Source organism: Lissotriton vulgaris, chromosome 9, assembly GCF_964263255.1.
Source record: "Lissotriton vulgaris chromosome 9, aLisVul1.2, whole genome shotgun sequence".
Taxonomy (NCBI): Eukaryota; Metazoa; Chordata; class Amphibia; order Caudata; family Salamandridae; genus Lissotriton; species Lissotriton vulgaris.
In genome coordinates this window covers 686,458,195-686,472,634 of record NC_141697.1, presented here as the reverse complement: position 1 = coordinate 686,472,634, position 14,440 = coordinate 686,458,195, and the positions used below count along the sequence as shown (strand labels likewise).

The window sequence follows — 14,440 nt, the reverse complement described above, 5'->3', positions numbered from 1 at the left end:
GCAGGCATTGCCGGCAGGTCAAAATGGAAGAATTAAGAAACAAAATAAGACAATCAATAGATATTTAGATTGGGTTGGAAATCCCCTAGAAATTCAACCATTATTAGTGAGCAACACAAAAGATATTTTTTTTAAAAAAAGTTTGCTCCAGAAGAAGCATAAAATAGAGAAGGCGTTAGTACCAAAAAACATATATAAACACATTTCACCCCACGTGCAAAACACAAGAAATCTCCATCAATATCGTGTTTTGTGAAATTGTGCTATGACCATCGACGACAAAGATGCCACGGGGAGCATTAGGGTCCATTGATCCACATTTCCTTATTAACCTCAAGCGTTTTACTTGCTACTTTTGAAAACATATTTTCCCAGAAGCCAACTTCTTGCAGAACCAATTAAAATATTATTTTTTTCTGAAGAGAAGTCCATCTTGAGGTTTTTCCTGTATATTGTATGTATGTCATATATTTCAACCGCACGTTAATCCAAATGTTACTTGGGTCCCAAAAAATATCTTTAGGAGCTAACTTCGCAGAACAATTCAATAGAGTTAGAGGTCAAACCAATGGGTTCATCCTTAACACAAAATGTTGGTCAGGAGAAGGTTCCACACTCACAGAAGTAGAATGGAGAATACTATTAAGCTGTTACACTATCTTCTGGAAATCCGCAAGTAGATACAGAAGTCCAGAGCATTAGACAAGCTTTTACTTTTCTGCTCAACACCATGCACAACTTTGTGCGCTATACAGGGAACTGTAAAATGAACATTTTCCCTTGGCAACCAGTGAGGTGAGTAAAGATGACGCGCAATAGGGTTACATTTCCAAAGACCAAGCAATAAGAGAACACTAGCATACCACTGGCTGGAGTTGGCAAATAAGGTAATATGAGTGGGGTCTTAAATAGTTTAGGTCAGAGGTAATGCATTCACAACCTTAGATTGAAGATCTTTATTGAGAAAGAGAAACTTCCTTAAGAAATCCTATAAATATTCATCTGTTTCCTGAATTGCTACATGTCTGGCCTTCCAACCCATCTCAAATGCATTCTAAGCCAAATAGCATTGGTTTGATTTTGGTGTGCCATGGAAATACTGGTATCCGTACATTTGTACTGAGTCAAGAGCCAATTTTGCTCTCTTGACATCTACCTCAGTCAACTGCTGGTAGAAACACTGACATGAAGGAAGGGTTGAAAAGATTCCCCCTCAGACTTACTCTAGATGGCTTGTTTCAGTGTTTGTAAGCAGTGAAGTCGGGCTGCGCCAATTCACCATATGGGAAGGACCTATTCAGGAGAAGAAAAAAACACTTTCTACTTAATGTACCCTGCATTCATTTTGTATTGAAAGTGGGCCTTCATAGGACTTTTAGGACCTCCACTTAGATAGCTGTTTGAAGACCAACAAGAAGCTGACCCCCTTTGCTTTATGATCGTGTTGCCTTTTCTAGTTATGTCCTGTGGCTGGCTAAGACATTGAGGATTTTGGTGGACAATGGAGAACACTAAGGGCCCTATTACGAGTTTGACACCCGCCGCCGCACCACCAGGCCCGCGTAGAGACCATCTGCCCTTTTATGACTTTTTAAGTAATTGGCAGGCTTTTCTTTTGGCATTCCCACAGCTGTTCCTATAAAAAAGCACTCCAGCGGGAAAGTCAAAGGAAGTTCCAGCACGGCATGGACTGAAAAGTCCATGCGGTGCTGGAACTTCTGTGCATGCACACAGGGGGGCACATGTTGTGCCCCCCTGTGCATCTACAAGGCGTGAGGCACAAAGGGGCCGCAGGATACCCTTTCTTTCCTCACCGCCACGAAAACAGTGACAGTGATAAATGTCATAATATGCTAGGCGGGACAGCGGTGGTCCCGCCAAGCATATGGGTGCCTTTGGACCGCCACACCACCACCAGGGGAACAGTGTACCCTGGCGGAGTTGGCGGTCTCAACGGAGGAGCGCCCACAAGGGTCGTAATGGGGCAGTTGCAAGGCCGCCACCGCAGCGCCACCACAAGTCTGGTGGTCCTCAGACCGCCAGACTCATAATAGGCCCCTAAGTGCTTTATATTATAGACCCTTAAATCTGTGTCATCTTTTCAGCAATAGCTACTCGTTTTCTAGAAAAGGCCCTGCTGCATGTCAGGAAGTCTGCTCATGATGTCGGTGTCTGAAACTTCAAACTGTTTTCTAGAAAGAAGGTACAAAGCCATGCCTATTCCAAGTTTGTCCTCCTGTGAACTCAGTGATCATGACTTCTGCTGAACACATGAATTAGTCTTTGAGGTGTACAAATGGAAAAATTAGCATAGCCGAAGACTGGACAAGCGTGATGGGAAAATTGACTTTGTCCCCTTTCTAACTGAAAGGGCAGCAGTTGTACAAATACAGAAGCTATGGTTGTCAGCTGTGGCCGGCTGCATTTATACAAGATCGGAGGACTTCTGGAGTATGTCCCAAAGGGAAAATCTCTGGAAGCCTTTGGCCCACAGCACCAGAAGAAAATATGTTTGTCCTAAGAAAAACATTAACTTTTTTTTAATGCTTAATTTGTGCTGGTGTTGGGACTCACGCTGATATTTTAGGACCTGGACTTATGTTTCTTTACTAGGCATTGCCCCAGAGGAAGCGAGAAAACGGCAGAAAAGGGAGAACGAATTTGAAATGGAAAGATGGGAAACAGTGACACCGGTAGAAAGGTGGGGTGAAAAAGAGCATGCAAGAATTAGAGAAAGGTACAGAAAATCTCGGGTGGAGGAAAAATGATGTATGAGGGGAAATCAATAATTTGCAGCCTTTGTGTTCAGCAACCCTGGAATTCAGCAGTGTTTGTCGCAAAAAAAACTTTGGGTTCCTCCACCTATTCTATTACAAATTAGGCTCTGGGTATTTTGAGCCTCACACAGTTCACTATTAGGACAGGTAATAAAAGTACCACACATTGGCAGATGAATATCTGGCTTTACGCTTGAAAGGGCCTCAACATCCAGCTGAGGCCGTGACTCCCATGCTCACAAGAAGCAGATACGTGCAGTTTAAGTGCCTTTAAGAGCCATATTTCGTGGCTGACCACATTTCGTCCGTCCTACGCATTCCGCCTGAAACTGGGAGTGAAGTAAAAGCTGCAAACTGCAAACAAACACCGGAGACTCAATAACAACACTTCAGAAGAGGTTCATGAGAGTAACTAATGAAGGTGAAAATGGTCTAATAAATCAAAAGCACTCCCTTGTGGAGAAAGATGCCACTAAACTCCTGCTTGAATATTTTCTAGTACACCAAAAAGATTTCTTCTCTTGTTACATCCTTGCTAGTGGGAGACTTTCAATTCACAGCATCTTTGCAGGAAGCTACTTGGAGCTCACTGTATCACAAACACCGTTCACAAACCCCACCAAGCTCAGTTTGACGTGTCCATCTGGTAGGTTTCTCTCTGTGTGATTTGAGGGTTATAATGGATACTGCAAATAGACAGCAGTTCCTCCTTTAATATTGTGTAAATATTGGATGATGGACCTGTGGCTTGAAAGGCAATTCAGTGCTGAACACTAACTAGTTTCAGGCATCCCTAGTATACAAAAAGCATGCTTTAGAAACCTATGTTTGATGCAGCTTTTCAAAGGGGGACATTCCTGGCTTTAGAGATAACCTCTAGTACATTAAGGCTCCCAGCCTTTCTGCCTAATCTTACATGGCTGAGAGGTGGAGTTTAAATAAGGGACGAGACCAGATATCCCAAGTGCCCCGTGCACTTCAGATAGTGTGCGTATCTGTGGCTCAAGGGGGACTTGAGCACTGGCGGCCGCATGTCTGCTGTACAAGCCCGTCGTAAGACCGCAAGGAATGCAGATACTGCCTGACGCACGGAACTGGTGACGTATCTACGTCTTCTCGGTTTCCTGAGTGCATGAAATGCATAAACAATGCAGGCAAACGTGACTCTGAGGAGAAAGAGGACCACATAACATCAAACACCCAGTGTTCCAGACCACAGAGGGACCAGGGGTACTGTAGCAACCGCATATCAGGCAAGCAGCACCTTTAGTAACACCAAAGCAGCCAATGTCGTGATATGGCGAGGACTCGTGACTTTCAGAGTTATAGAGCATTTAGTTAAAAAGTGTGCAACTAACGTATTACCTGAAACAGTATTGATCACCGGATATCAACTGTATATTACCTTCAATGTAAGTAGATGTGCAGTTAGAATGATACATCTATACTCCCCTGTGTATGCTTACCTTGGCAGTATTGTGCGAGCCAGTTTCTGTCTTGTTACTGGCTGCTATTTTTGTATTCGATATTTTGACATGCAACCCAGCAATAACAATAATGGCTGTAACAAGGTAAAATGGTACATAGGACAAATATATAGAATTCCTTAACTTCACAGACCTGAACAGGAGTTGAAAACATGGGGCAGCTCTGAATTACTGACACGAGAAAAAAATTGAATTTCAATTGTGTGTCGGCAGGTAACACATATGCCAGCTGTGTACTTCAGAATATGTCAGTGTTAAAAATTGGGTTACTGGTTGACTGTGGTATAAGACCTGATCAATCAATAAACGCAATCCTAGTCAGGGTAAGTCACAATCAAACTCTAAATTAGCCTGTGCTCACCCTCTGGTACTTGGCACAGAGCAGTCAGGCTTAATTTGGAGGCAATGTGTAAAGTATTTTAGCAATACTTCAAACAGTAAATTAGTGAAATCACCACACAAAAAGATTCCATGACAGGTTAGAAAAATAAAGCTTAATTTAACCCCTTCACTGCGGCGGCAATTCCGCCGCAGTGCTAGGGGGTGGGAGGGTCGCACGGCTCACCTGTGCTTGTGACGGAACCACTCCGTCACGCGCCTCGGGTGAGCTGTGCTAGTGACGGAACGGTTCCGTCACGAACGCGCCTGCTCAATAGAACGCGCCGCGCAGGCGCAAAATCAGCGCCGCGCAGGCGCGTCGAGCGTGCCGTGACAGAACCGTTCCGTCACTTGCACAGCTCACCCGAGGCGCGTGACGAATCGGTTCTGTCATAAGCACCGACGGGTTAATAAATAACACAAGATCACAACAACAAAAAGTCAATGTTTTTTTTTTTGCACCAAAGATTCTTTCTATAACTCCTCACACAGAAGCTCTGCTCTTGCCTTCTTTCCATTTGAGACTCTTCTGTGTTGTTTTCTCCTCTCACTTACTTTTCATGATTTTCACTTCTCATTAAATCTACTTGCTTTGTTTCCCTGTCCTCTTTACTCCTTCTATTCCTTATTTCCCCCATCTATTATGCCTCTTTTTGTCCTATTTTTCTCTCCTCTCCCCGACTCTTACCCTCCTCTTTTCCCTTAATGTTCTCCCTAACTCTCTTCTTCATTACCCTTTTTGTTATGGTCTTTTCTCCTGTCTTTTGTCTTCTTGTGATTCACCTCTCCTCTATTCTTTACCTACAAATATACCTATGTATATTCTCTCCTGTATTCATTTTACTGAGTCTTGTGTTTTCGTTCTTTTGTTTCACTATTACCTTCCATCTGCTGTCGCCTTTTGCCGATTCTCTTTACCCATTCTCATTAATGTTTTCTCTCTCTGATTCTCCTGCATGGTCTCATGCCCTGCCGTTGGTTCTCTAATTTTGCTGATTGTTTCTCCTGCTGCCCATGAACCAACTGTCTCACGCTCTCACTTTCCTTTCTGTTCCAGCTGAGTTTTCGTGCAAATCAAACCCTTGTTTTAATGGCGGCACCTGCTTGGAAACGAAGGATGGGTTTGAGTGCCTCTGCCTTTCTGATTGGACTGGATGGCAGTGCAACAATGGTAAGAGATGCTAAGCTTTAAACTCCAAAACTTGCCATGGGATCTTCTTCTTTTAAGATCACAACAAAATCAAGACTAATGGCATATTAAGCAACATTCACTCTTGAATCGAATATGTTACAGTCTGCATGTATGTCATTGATTAGTACCATGGTTTTGTGTGTGAGTTCATGTATGCATGTGTGCGCTACCACTCAGCCAGTGAGTGATTGTGTTTCGACTTGATTGACTACGTTGTGAGACAGCCTGTGGTCTGCCGCTTTTTGTCTCTAAGATACACATGTTTGTCTCAGCGTGTTGGGTGACGTATAAGTCATAAAAGATACGTCATATGTACATGCATGTATTTTGATGGGTTTATCTATCACAGCACACCTTTCCTATGTGTCTGTGTGTGCTGCTACAAGTTGTGATTGTCTCTGATACACTTTGAGAGGACGTGCATGCACCAATGCTTATGGGTCGGGTCTGCCAGTGATGGATTAGCCATACCACCTTAACACCTACATATTGGTGCATGATCGGCTACTCTACACACACTCACACAGACACACGCAGACACACACACACACACTCTCTTGAAAATTTAATAAACTAAGATCTGTAGTTGTCTTGTGTTTATAAGGGAATACACTTTGCCCAATTTAAGGTTAGACACAACCCCCTGCTGCACACACAGACTTTCAGAGATTCCCCACCAAAAATAAAATGAACTTAGATGATTCAGTAAACAACTGGTAGTTATTCTTGTTGCATTCCATTAAAAAAATGGTAAGTCATCTGGACCAAAGAGATGAACTTAACACGCTGGTGTGCACCCAAGCTCTTGGCACAGACTGATTCCCTAAGAGTCGTCGAACATACGTTCAAATACATAGATACCTAAAGCGACAGACAGCAGTTCACCCATAACCAGATGTATGCATTCACATAATATTCCGACACACTCTAACACATCATGCTCCTCTGCGACCCTACAACCCCAAAACCAACAGATCCACAGATCACCTTTATCCAGAAATCTAAGATAGGGAAGTCAGGAACCCACCAGTTCATGACTTATGCAATGTAGAGTAAGAGTAGGTATTCCTTTGATGTATGTATTATTGAGGTTGATTTGTATCACCTAATTAGGGACGCACAATTCCTTTGAACTGCAAGAATTCAAAAATAATTTGCATGACTGTAACTGACGCAGGCAAACCCAAACTTCCCAAAAGACAACATATACTTTGTATCATTGCACTCATAGGAAAAAGAAAGAGAAAGGTCTGGGGTCACCTACTAAGCTTGCATATTCCTCCCTGAGATGTAATGTAATCTTGAAAAAAGAGAAGATGGAAGACTCATGAAGCGCATTGTCAGTGAGGTTTCATTGTATGCCAGTCAGAGTTTCAACACTCACTAAAAACCCCACAGGGGTGCCCTCGATTGAAAAAAACATATTTTTCTGTTTCTGGCCACGGTAATGGTTTTGACATCTGACACCAGTCGAAGAATGCACCACATTGTAGTACCCTCCCCAACCCAGGAACATGTAAATGACTACACCAAGCACGGAGCTCTGGTTGGCATGTCTTTAATCTTCAGTATGAAACCGTTAACTGAACGCACTGCGTCACAACCTTTGTTAACCACACCTAGTCACACCCACTAGATTACATAATACTTGTGAGGTGTCTGCCGTGGACCACTAGAGGCCTTATACACACAAACATAGGACACAACATCTCTCCTTTTGAAAAATAAAAAGTACAAACAAAATATATATATATATACACATTTTAACTCATTAGTGAGTCATCAAGGCGCTTGTACCAGTCTTCCAGATCTAGTTGTACAGGACAGAAGAGGGTTGCCTTCAACTGGCATCTCTCGAGCAGAGTTGGATGCTTGACTTGGCCACTCAGGTGGACTTGCCTGAGTTCTGGAACTAACGATCATCAGGTCGTTGGACAGTTACCATATGTCCTTTGCTTGCCAGTGGTTCAGCATCAAGCAGAGCATCAGTCTTGAATGTCTGCTTTTGCTTGACAAGAACTCGGTCTCCTTTATTGAAAACTGTGTTTCTAGTGCATCGGCCCTCATCAGTCCAAGCATTCATTTTGCATTTGTGATTCATTTCAGTGATACAAATCTCATCAGGGTCTATCGACCAATTGGTGGTTCATTGTGGTATCTTTGTTCCAAGAGCTCCCCAAACAGCAAGGTGGCAGGACTTTCTCCTGTAATCGAATGAGGAATGGAAAGGTAGGCACGGAAGGCTGGGTGTAAAGCTGACTTGAGGTTGATGCCTTCCAGCGCAGCACACTAAACTACAGTTTTGAAATTACTCATAAAGTGTTCAACAACATCATTTGCCTGTGGCTGAGAGGTGAACTTTTCTGATATTTGATGTTCAAGTGATTAAGAAAGTCTTTAAACTATCTGCTATTGAAAGGGGGATTGTTGTTAGATTTGAGAACGGAGGGAACACTCCATGTTGTGAAAATGTCACCCAGCCTCTTGATGACTCTGTTCTGTGTGGTTGATGATAAGCCTCCCAATAGAGGAAAAGTGAGTACTCATTGACAACTACCATGAGATGATATCCATTATTGAGTGGTCTGAAGAAGTCATCCTCAATACTCTCCCAGGCTTGCTTAGGGAGATGAGGCTTGCTCAGAGGGTGCTGAGTCATTTTGGGAGACAGACAGTTAAACAGATGACAACTTTTAAGCTCCCTTTTAACTTGTTCATCTAGGTACGGGATCCACACTCAATCCTTGAGGACTCTTTTAGTTGCAGCAATATCACAGTGTCCTGCGTGTGCAAGTTCAATGACTTGTTGCCTCAGACTTTCAGGGATAACTATTCTTGATCCTCTCAGTATGACATAATCACGTGTAACAGAAAGTACTCCCTGAACTTTCTTGAATTTCAGGTACTCAACATCATCTGTAAGAGGTTGAGTATGTTTCCTCCTTGATTTCATTGTAATGTTTTTTTGAGCGTAAGAATGTCTTTGTCAGTGTTAGTAGTTGTTAGAATCTGCTCAGTAAAAAGAGCTTCAGGTGCACTTGACTTTTCTATGAAATTGATGTAGGCCTCAGCAGCTTTGGACGTTGTACTATGACGCTGTAGCACCACTCATGAAAAGTACTCTGAGGGTGTTGATCTTTCACCTGTTTGTGCACAATGGTGTAATCATACTCCTGCAGATAAAACCCTCACCTCTCACTGCAAGGGGGCATCTTGGAATTCGGATTTCAAAAATGGTGAGCAATGCCTGATGATCTGTGACAAGGGTGAAATACTTTCCTTATAGAAACACATTAAGCATTCAGATGCCCATACTACAGTTAAGCTTTCTTTCTCAGGTTGAAAATAGGCACATTCAGTCTGAGATAGGCTCCATCTACCATAGGCCACAGTGTGTCTTTGAGCATCGGGCCGTCCATTGTGTTGGGCAAGGATCGCACCCAACCCCACCTGGTTTGCATTCACCCCAATCTTTGTATGCAATTTCAGATCAAAGTAAGCCATTTCAGTTGCATGTTTTATTTTCTTGAAACTTTGGTCACATTCAGATGACCATTCAAATAAACACCTCTCTTTCTTAGTTCTCTTAGAGGGGCAGCACTCACAGGGGCAAAATCACAAATGTACCTGAAGCAGTAGCTGGCCATGCCTAGAAAAATCACAGCATGGTCACATCTTCTGGACGGCAAGCAGACAACAATGCTTGTATCTTTTCGGGGTCAGGAGTCATTTCCTTGTCAGAGAAAATATGCCCAAAGAATTTGTCTGTTTTTATGAAAATCATGCTTCTCTGCATTTAGTGTGAGATCTATATCAGCAAGCAGACGGCATACTTGTGCGAGTGCTTTCTCGTGTTTCTTCCGTGCAGCACCAAACATCAGTATATCATCACTGTAGTTAAAAGCATTTGTGACAGGCTGAATTATTCGATGAATGACATCTTGAAAGATTTCTGCAGCTGACAACACACCAAAACGAAGTCTTTTTTACCTGAACAAACCAACATGAGTTGAAAAAGTAGCAATGTTCCTACAGTTTTCTTGCAGTTAAAGTTGCTGGTAACCTTTGTTCAAATCAAGGCAGGAGAATATTTGGCACCATTCAGCTGCATGATCATGTCTGCAATGTGTGACCTTGGATGTCTTTCTCTTTTGATTACTGTGTTGGACTGTTGTATATCAACACAAATGTGCACTGAACCCCCACTTCCTTTTTTGGCTATACCACAATGGGTGAAAACCATGATGACACCCATTGTCACACTTTAACAGTGTTTTTAGTTCATTATCAATGGCATCCTGTAAGTGTAAAGCAATTATGACGGTGTCACTGTGCAACAGGGTGAACATCTTCATTTATGTGAAGCTGCACCTCCAGTGGCTTAAGTTTCCCAAGTCCATGAAACAATGTCAGTAATTGACTCACCATTTGCAGAATGGGCATTCAAGTTGCAGTTAATAGAGATCAGTCCCATGGCAGCCGCAGTATTGAAACTTAGTAAGCATGTAGTCAACGATGTACCTGGTAGGACATGAATTGGTGCTTGCACAGTTTTTTTCTTGTGCCACATAGTCGCTACAAAGGACCCTTTACTCTGCAAGTGCGTGGATGCTGCCCAGGTATACACCTTTGTTCTCAATGGTGTAAGACATGGTATCGGAGCTAGTTCTTTGTATTTTTCTGGCAGCATTATTTTATCAACGCACCACTGTCTATCATAAAAGTTTTAGGTCAAACATTCACTTTGAGCGTAATTTTGGGACAAGGTCCAAATGACAGTTGTTGCTTCATGGGGCAATGTTTTTTAGATTTGTGTTTTTCTTTGCAAGCTGCCAATCCTACATGCGCACATTGGTCTGTGACTGACATCGGCATCGTACATCTATCTATCTATCGCTGTCACTCAATGATGGCATTATTATTATTTTTTTAAACCATTCTTTATCGAAATATTTTCTAATTTTAACCAACCAACTCCTCCACCCCCACCCCTCCCCCATATAGGCATTTTCCTTTTATATATACATACATAGTCAGGTGAAAAAAAAAGTATTAGGCATATTCCAAAATATTTTGATCATATTTATACCAGTATCCTGGGTACATTTATTAATCAGGACATTCTATCCATCGTGTATGGGGGTCCCATATTTCTAATCCCTTCATTTTCTTATTCCTTCCCTTCCTACTGTAAATAGCTATCTCTAGGCTATGTGTTGCTAGCAGTCGTGCCCGCCATTGCTGGAATGTTGGTGGGTGTGGGTTTTGAGTGCTTTTTAATGATTATTGTTTGCATATCTTTTATGTCACTTTTTAATATAATTGTATTGTGTTTTATTTAATGTATGACTTACAGGACACCTGTTGAATTTATTATTGTTGTGTTTCTTATGAATTGTATTTTTACCCTATCATATAGCCTGTGTCTCTATATGATTTTTATTAATACCTATTAAATATACATTTGTCAATAGCTACCTTTTGTTTTTTCTTCACACTACTCGTTTCAGAGTAATTGGTCATTTACAATTCTGATGTCCTAGGCTTTTTACCCACATTGGGGTGTGGGTCTAGCCAGGCCGATGCCAGGCATATTCTGAGCACTGCCATTGAACCAAATAAAAGTCCTTTCATTCTATTCGGTCGAGTGTCCCCGTCTGCCCCTAGCATTATTTCTACAGTTGAGATCTCTATTCTTGTTTCACAGATTCCTGATAGAAAGATAGAGATTTCCCGTCTGATGGGGCTAAGTGCCTTGCATGTAGCGATCATGTGTAATAAATCTGCTTCAAGTATCGCGCATCGTAAGCACTGCACGGCTTTGCCCGTACTCCATTTAGCTATTCGATTGGGGTTATAATACAATTGAAAGTAAGTTTTATAAAACTGAGCTTACAACTTAGTTGACATTAATAGCATTTGGGAAAGTTCGAATTCCCTCTGAATTGAGCTCTTCAGTATATCTAATTTGTTCTGCCATTTTTTATATGTTTGTCCAAGTCATCAGGCAATCCAGCAATTAGATTATGATACATTTCCCCAATTTTGACTCTAGTATTTTGGACGACTAATTCGATTGTCTGGATTCTCTGGAATGCAGCTCTACTTAAAGAAATCTCGATATTCTAGTTCAAATTAACTTAACTCTTCAAATAAACTAAAACCTGTTGAATTATAAAAGGATCCAAATTGCATGATGCCCGACCTGACCCATCTCTTCATACATGTGTCCGTAAAAATCTTTGGGAGGTTAATATTTCTGTGGAGAGTCGTATAATAAGAAAACCTTCCGATCCCGAGAAGTTTACGGGCGTGATTCCATGCGGTGTATATTCCTTTTAAAGTTTTAAAGCAAACTTTTTCGAAATGACAATCGTATTTCAATCACCACAGATGTTCGCCCGCTTCTTTACAGAGGATAAGTTCCTGTGGAGTTGGTAATCCCCTCTCTTGATCGGGATCCCTATTTGGAATCAGAAGTGCCCTGCTATATTTAAGTATTGTAGCCCACCAATAAGCTTTAAAATTAGGTACAGCAAGACCTCCTCTTTCCTTCGGTAGAGTGATGTATATATAAGCTCTTCGTGCCCTGCTATACCCCCAAATAAAACGAGAAAAAATATTATCAATTTCTTTAAAGATCTGTGGGTCAAAGTTTAAACATATAGTTCTAAAAAAATATAAGAATTTAGGAAAAAATAACATTTCGATTAGATTGCATCTACCAATAATAGTTAGATGTAAATTATGCAATCTGTTAAGACTTCTTTCCGTCTGTTTTATGAGTGGGTTCATATTCATTTTAGAAACAAAAAACACACACTGGGGGTCTAAAGCTGGGCCTATTATGCTCCAGAGAACAAACTAACAAACCGACTGCTCAACAAGTCAGTGGACGTTTGCCAATGCTGTGTAACAATAGAGTTTACGGGGTATTTACAAAAATGACCTGTGCAGAGGGATTCACTACAAATATAGACTAGACCCATACAGAGAGAAGTAGGATATTCATCAACGCAAACGTAGATCATGTATTCTCATTTGGCCATCCAAATAGGAATGGTGTGTCCCATGATCATTGGGACTAAGCCATAACCTAAACTGGTCTTGTCTCTAGATGCAGTGAAGACCATATGAGTGAAAAGATTGTGATGGAATCCAGTGCAGTGCAAAGAAAATATGTGGTGAGGTTAAAAAAGGGTAGTGAATCAATACAAAAACTTTAATATCACTTGATCACTCCTTTAGTAAAAACAACAAGAACAGTGCAAAGATGCAGTTTAAACAAATAACTGCATATATACGGCCAACATGTTTCAGCCTAAAGGTAACCAAATCCCGCGGCTTTCTTCAGGGCCACAGTCCTTAACGTTTGCTACTGCGTGACAAAAAACAGTGAAAAAGTAACTAAATTAATTAAAGGATACAACTGTGTTGTGATAAGTATCTTTCAAACCTCTGTATCAACTAGTGTCTGTTTTAGCTGTTAATGGAAACAAAACAAAGATATTTTGTATGAATCCCAACAGGAATTGCTTACAGGTCACTATTCTGTACTGAAAAGTACTATAGTTTGATAACCACTTAGTACTAACCTGTGTTGTACAGGGAGTAAACCTCACCTCTCCTGGAACCTGGCTCAGGATAATATGAGGCCCCGCTCTAGAAAAGGTGAAAAAAGGGATGAGGGAATAGTATAGGGTAACAAGCAACTGGTGTATCTCCTAACTATATAAATTGTCATCCCTTTGAACTTTACACCTTGTCGAGCAAAAACTCAATCTCAGGCTGATGAACAAACAGGCCCCTCCTCACTATAGTCAGCAGGAAACCTCTTCAGCTCTTCACTACTATCTTTAATATTGACAAATATATTTCATCTGGTTAATCTACTAACCACGATGTCTTTAATCTGAGAGTGAAACGGAAGTAACACTCTCTGTGTATTAAAGGACAACTAGTAGATAAGAAGTCCCTTTAAGTATCTATTGTCTCATGTTGGAAGAAGTAACAGTGCAGAAAAAAAGAAGATAAAGCAAAAGAAAAAGCAGTTCACTACTATATTTAACTTTGAAACAGCTATTGCCTCTGCTTATCGTACTGACCAGAGTATCTTAAATCGGAGGGTGATGGTAAAGACTCCTCCTTGTGTTCTAAAAGAGGAAAAGCTCTCTGTAAACTAGACGGATAACTAACCCTCCCCATGTCTGACTTAGCAAAATATATGGCAACCAAAGGAGGGATAGGGATGAGAGAAGAGCTCACAGGCTTACCTGTCCGTCGTTGCCTCAAAGCTTCCACCTGAGCTTAGAGGGAGGCAACGAGGGCAGGCAACGCCACTGCTAAAAAGTGTTTGAATATGGGCGGGGCTTCCCGTCAAGGCTGCGTGATTAATGACTTTAGGCTGTCACGAGCTGCGGCGAGAAACATGTCTTGTTAAGACAATAATAGATAATAAATTACATCTTTGGTTATATTTTTAGTTATTAGTTATTATTTGCAGCTCACTAATCTGAAGCGCTTTGATGTTACGTGCCTCTCAGTGCTATCGGCTACGTCGGATCCGCTCTCTCGCGAGAGCCACGCACAAGAACTACAGAAACGCG

General features: G+C 41.5%; 1 protein-coding gene across 1 annotated transcript in view; it reads left to right on the top strand.

Moving 5' to 3' along the window:
* LOC147692109 (protein jagged-2-like) overlaps positions 1 to 14,440 on the top strand; it is a 746,472-nt gene that overhangs the window by 593,293 nt on the left and 138,739 nt on the right. Inside the window, exon 8 of the mRNA XM_086938407.1 lies at positions 5,700 to 5,813. Coding sequence (XP_086794533.1) covers positions 5,700 to 5,813 — 114 coding nt within the window. The remainder of the gene's footprint in view (positions 1 to 5,699; positions 5,814 to 14,440) is intronic.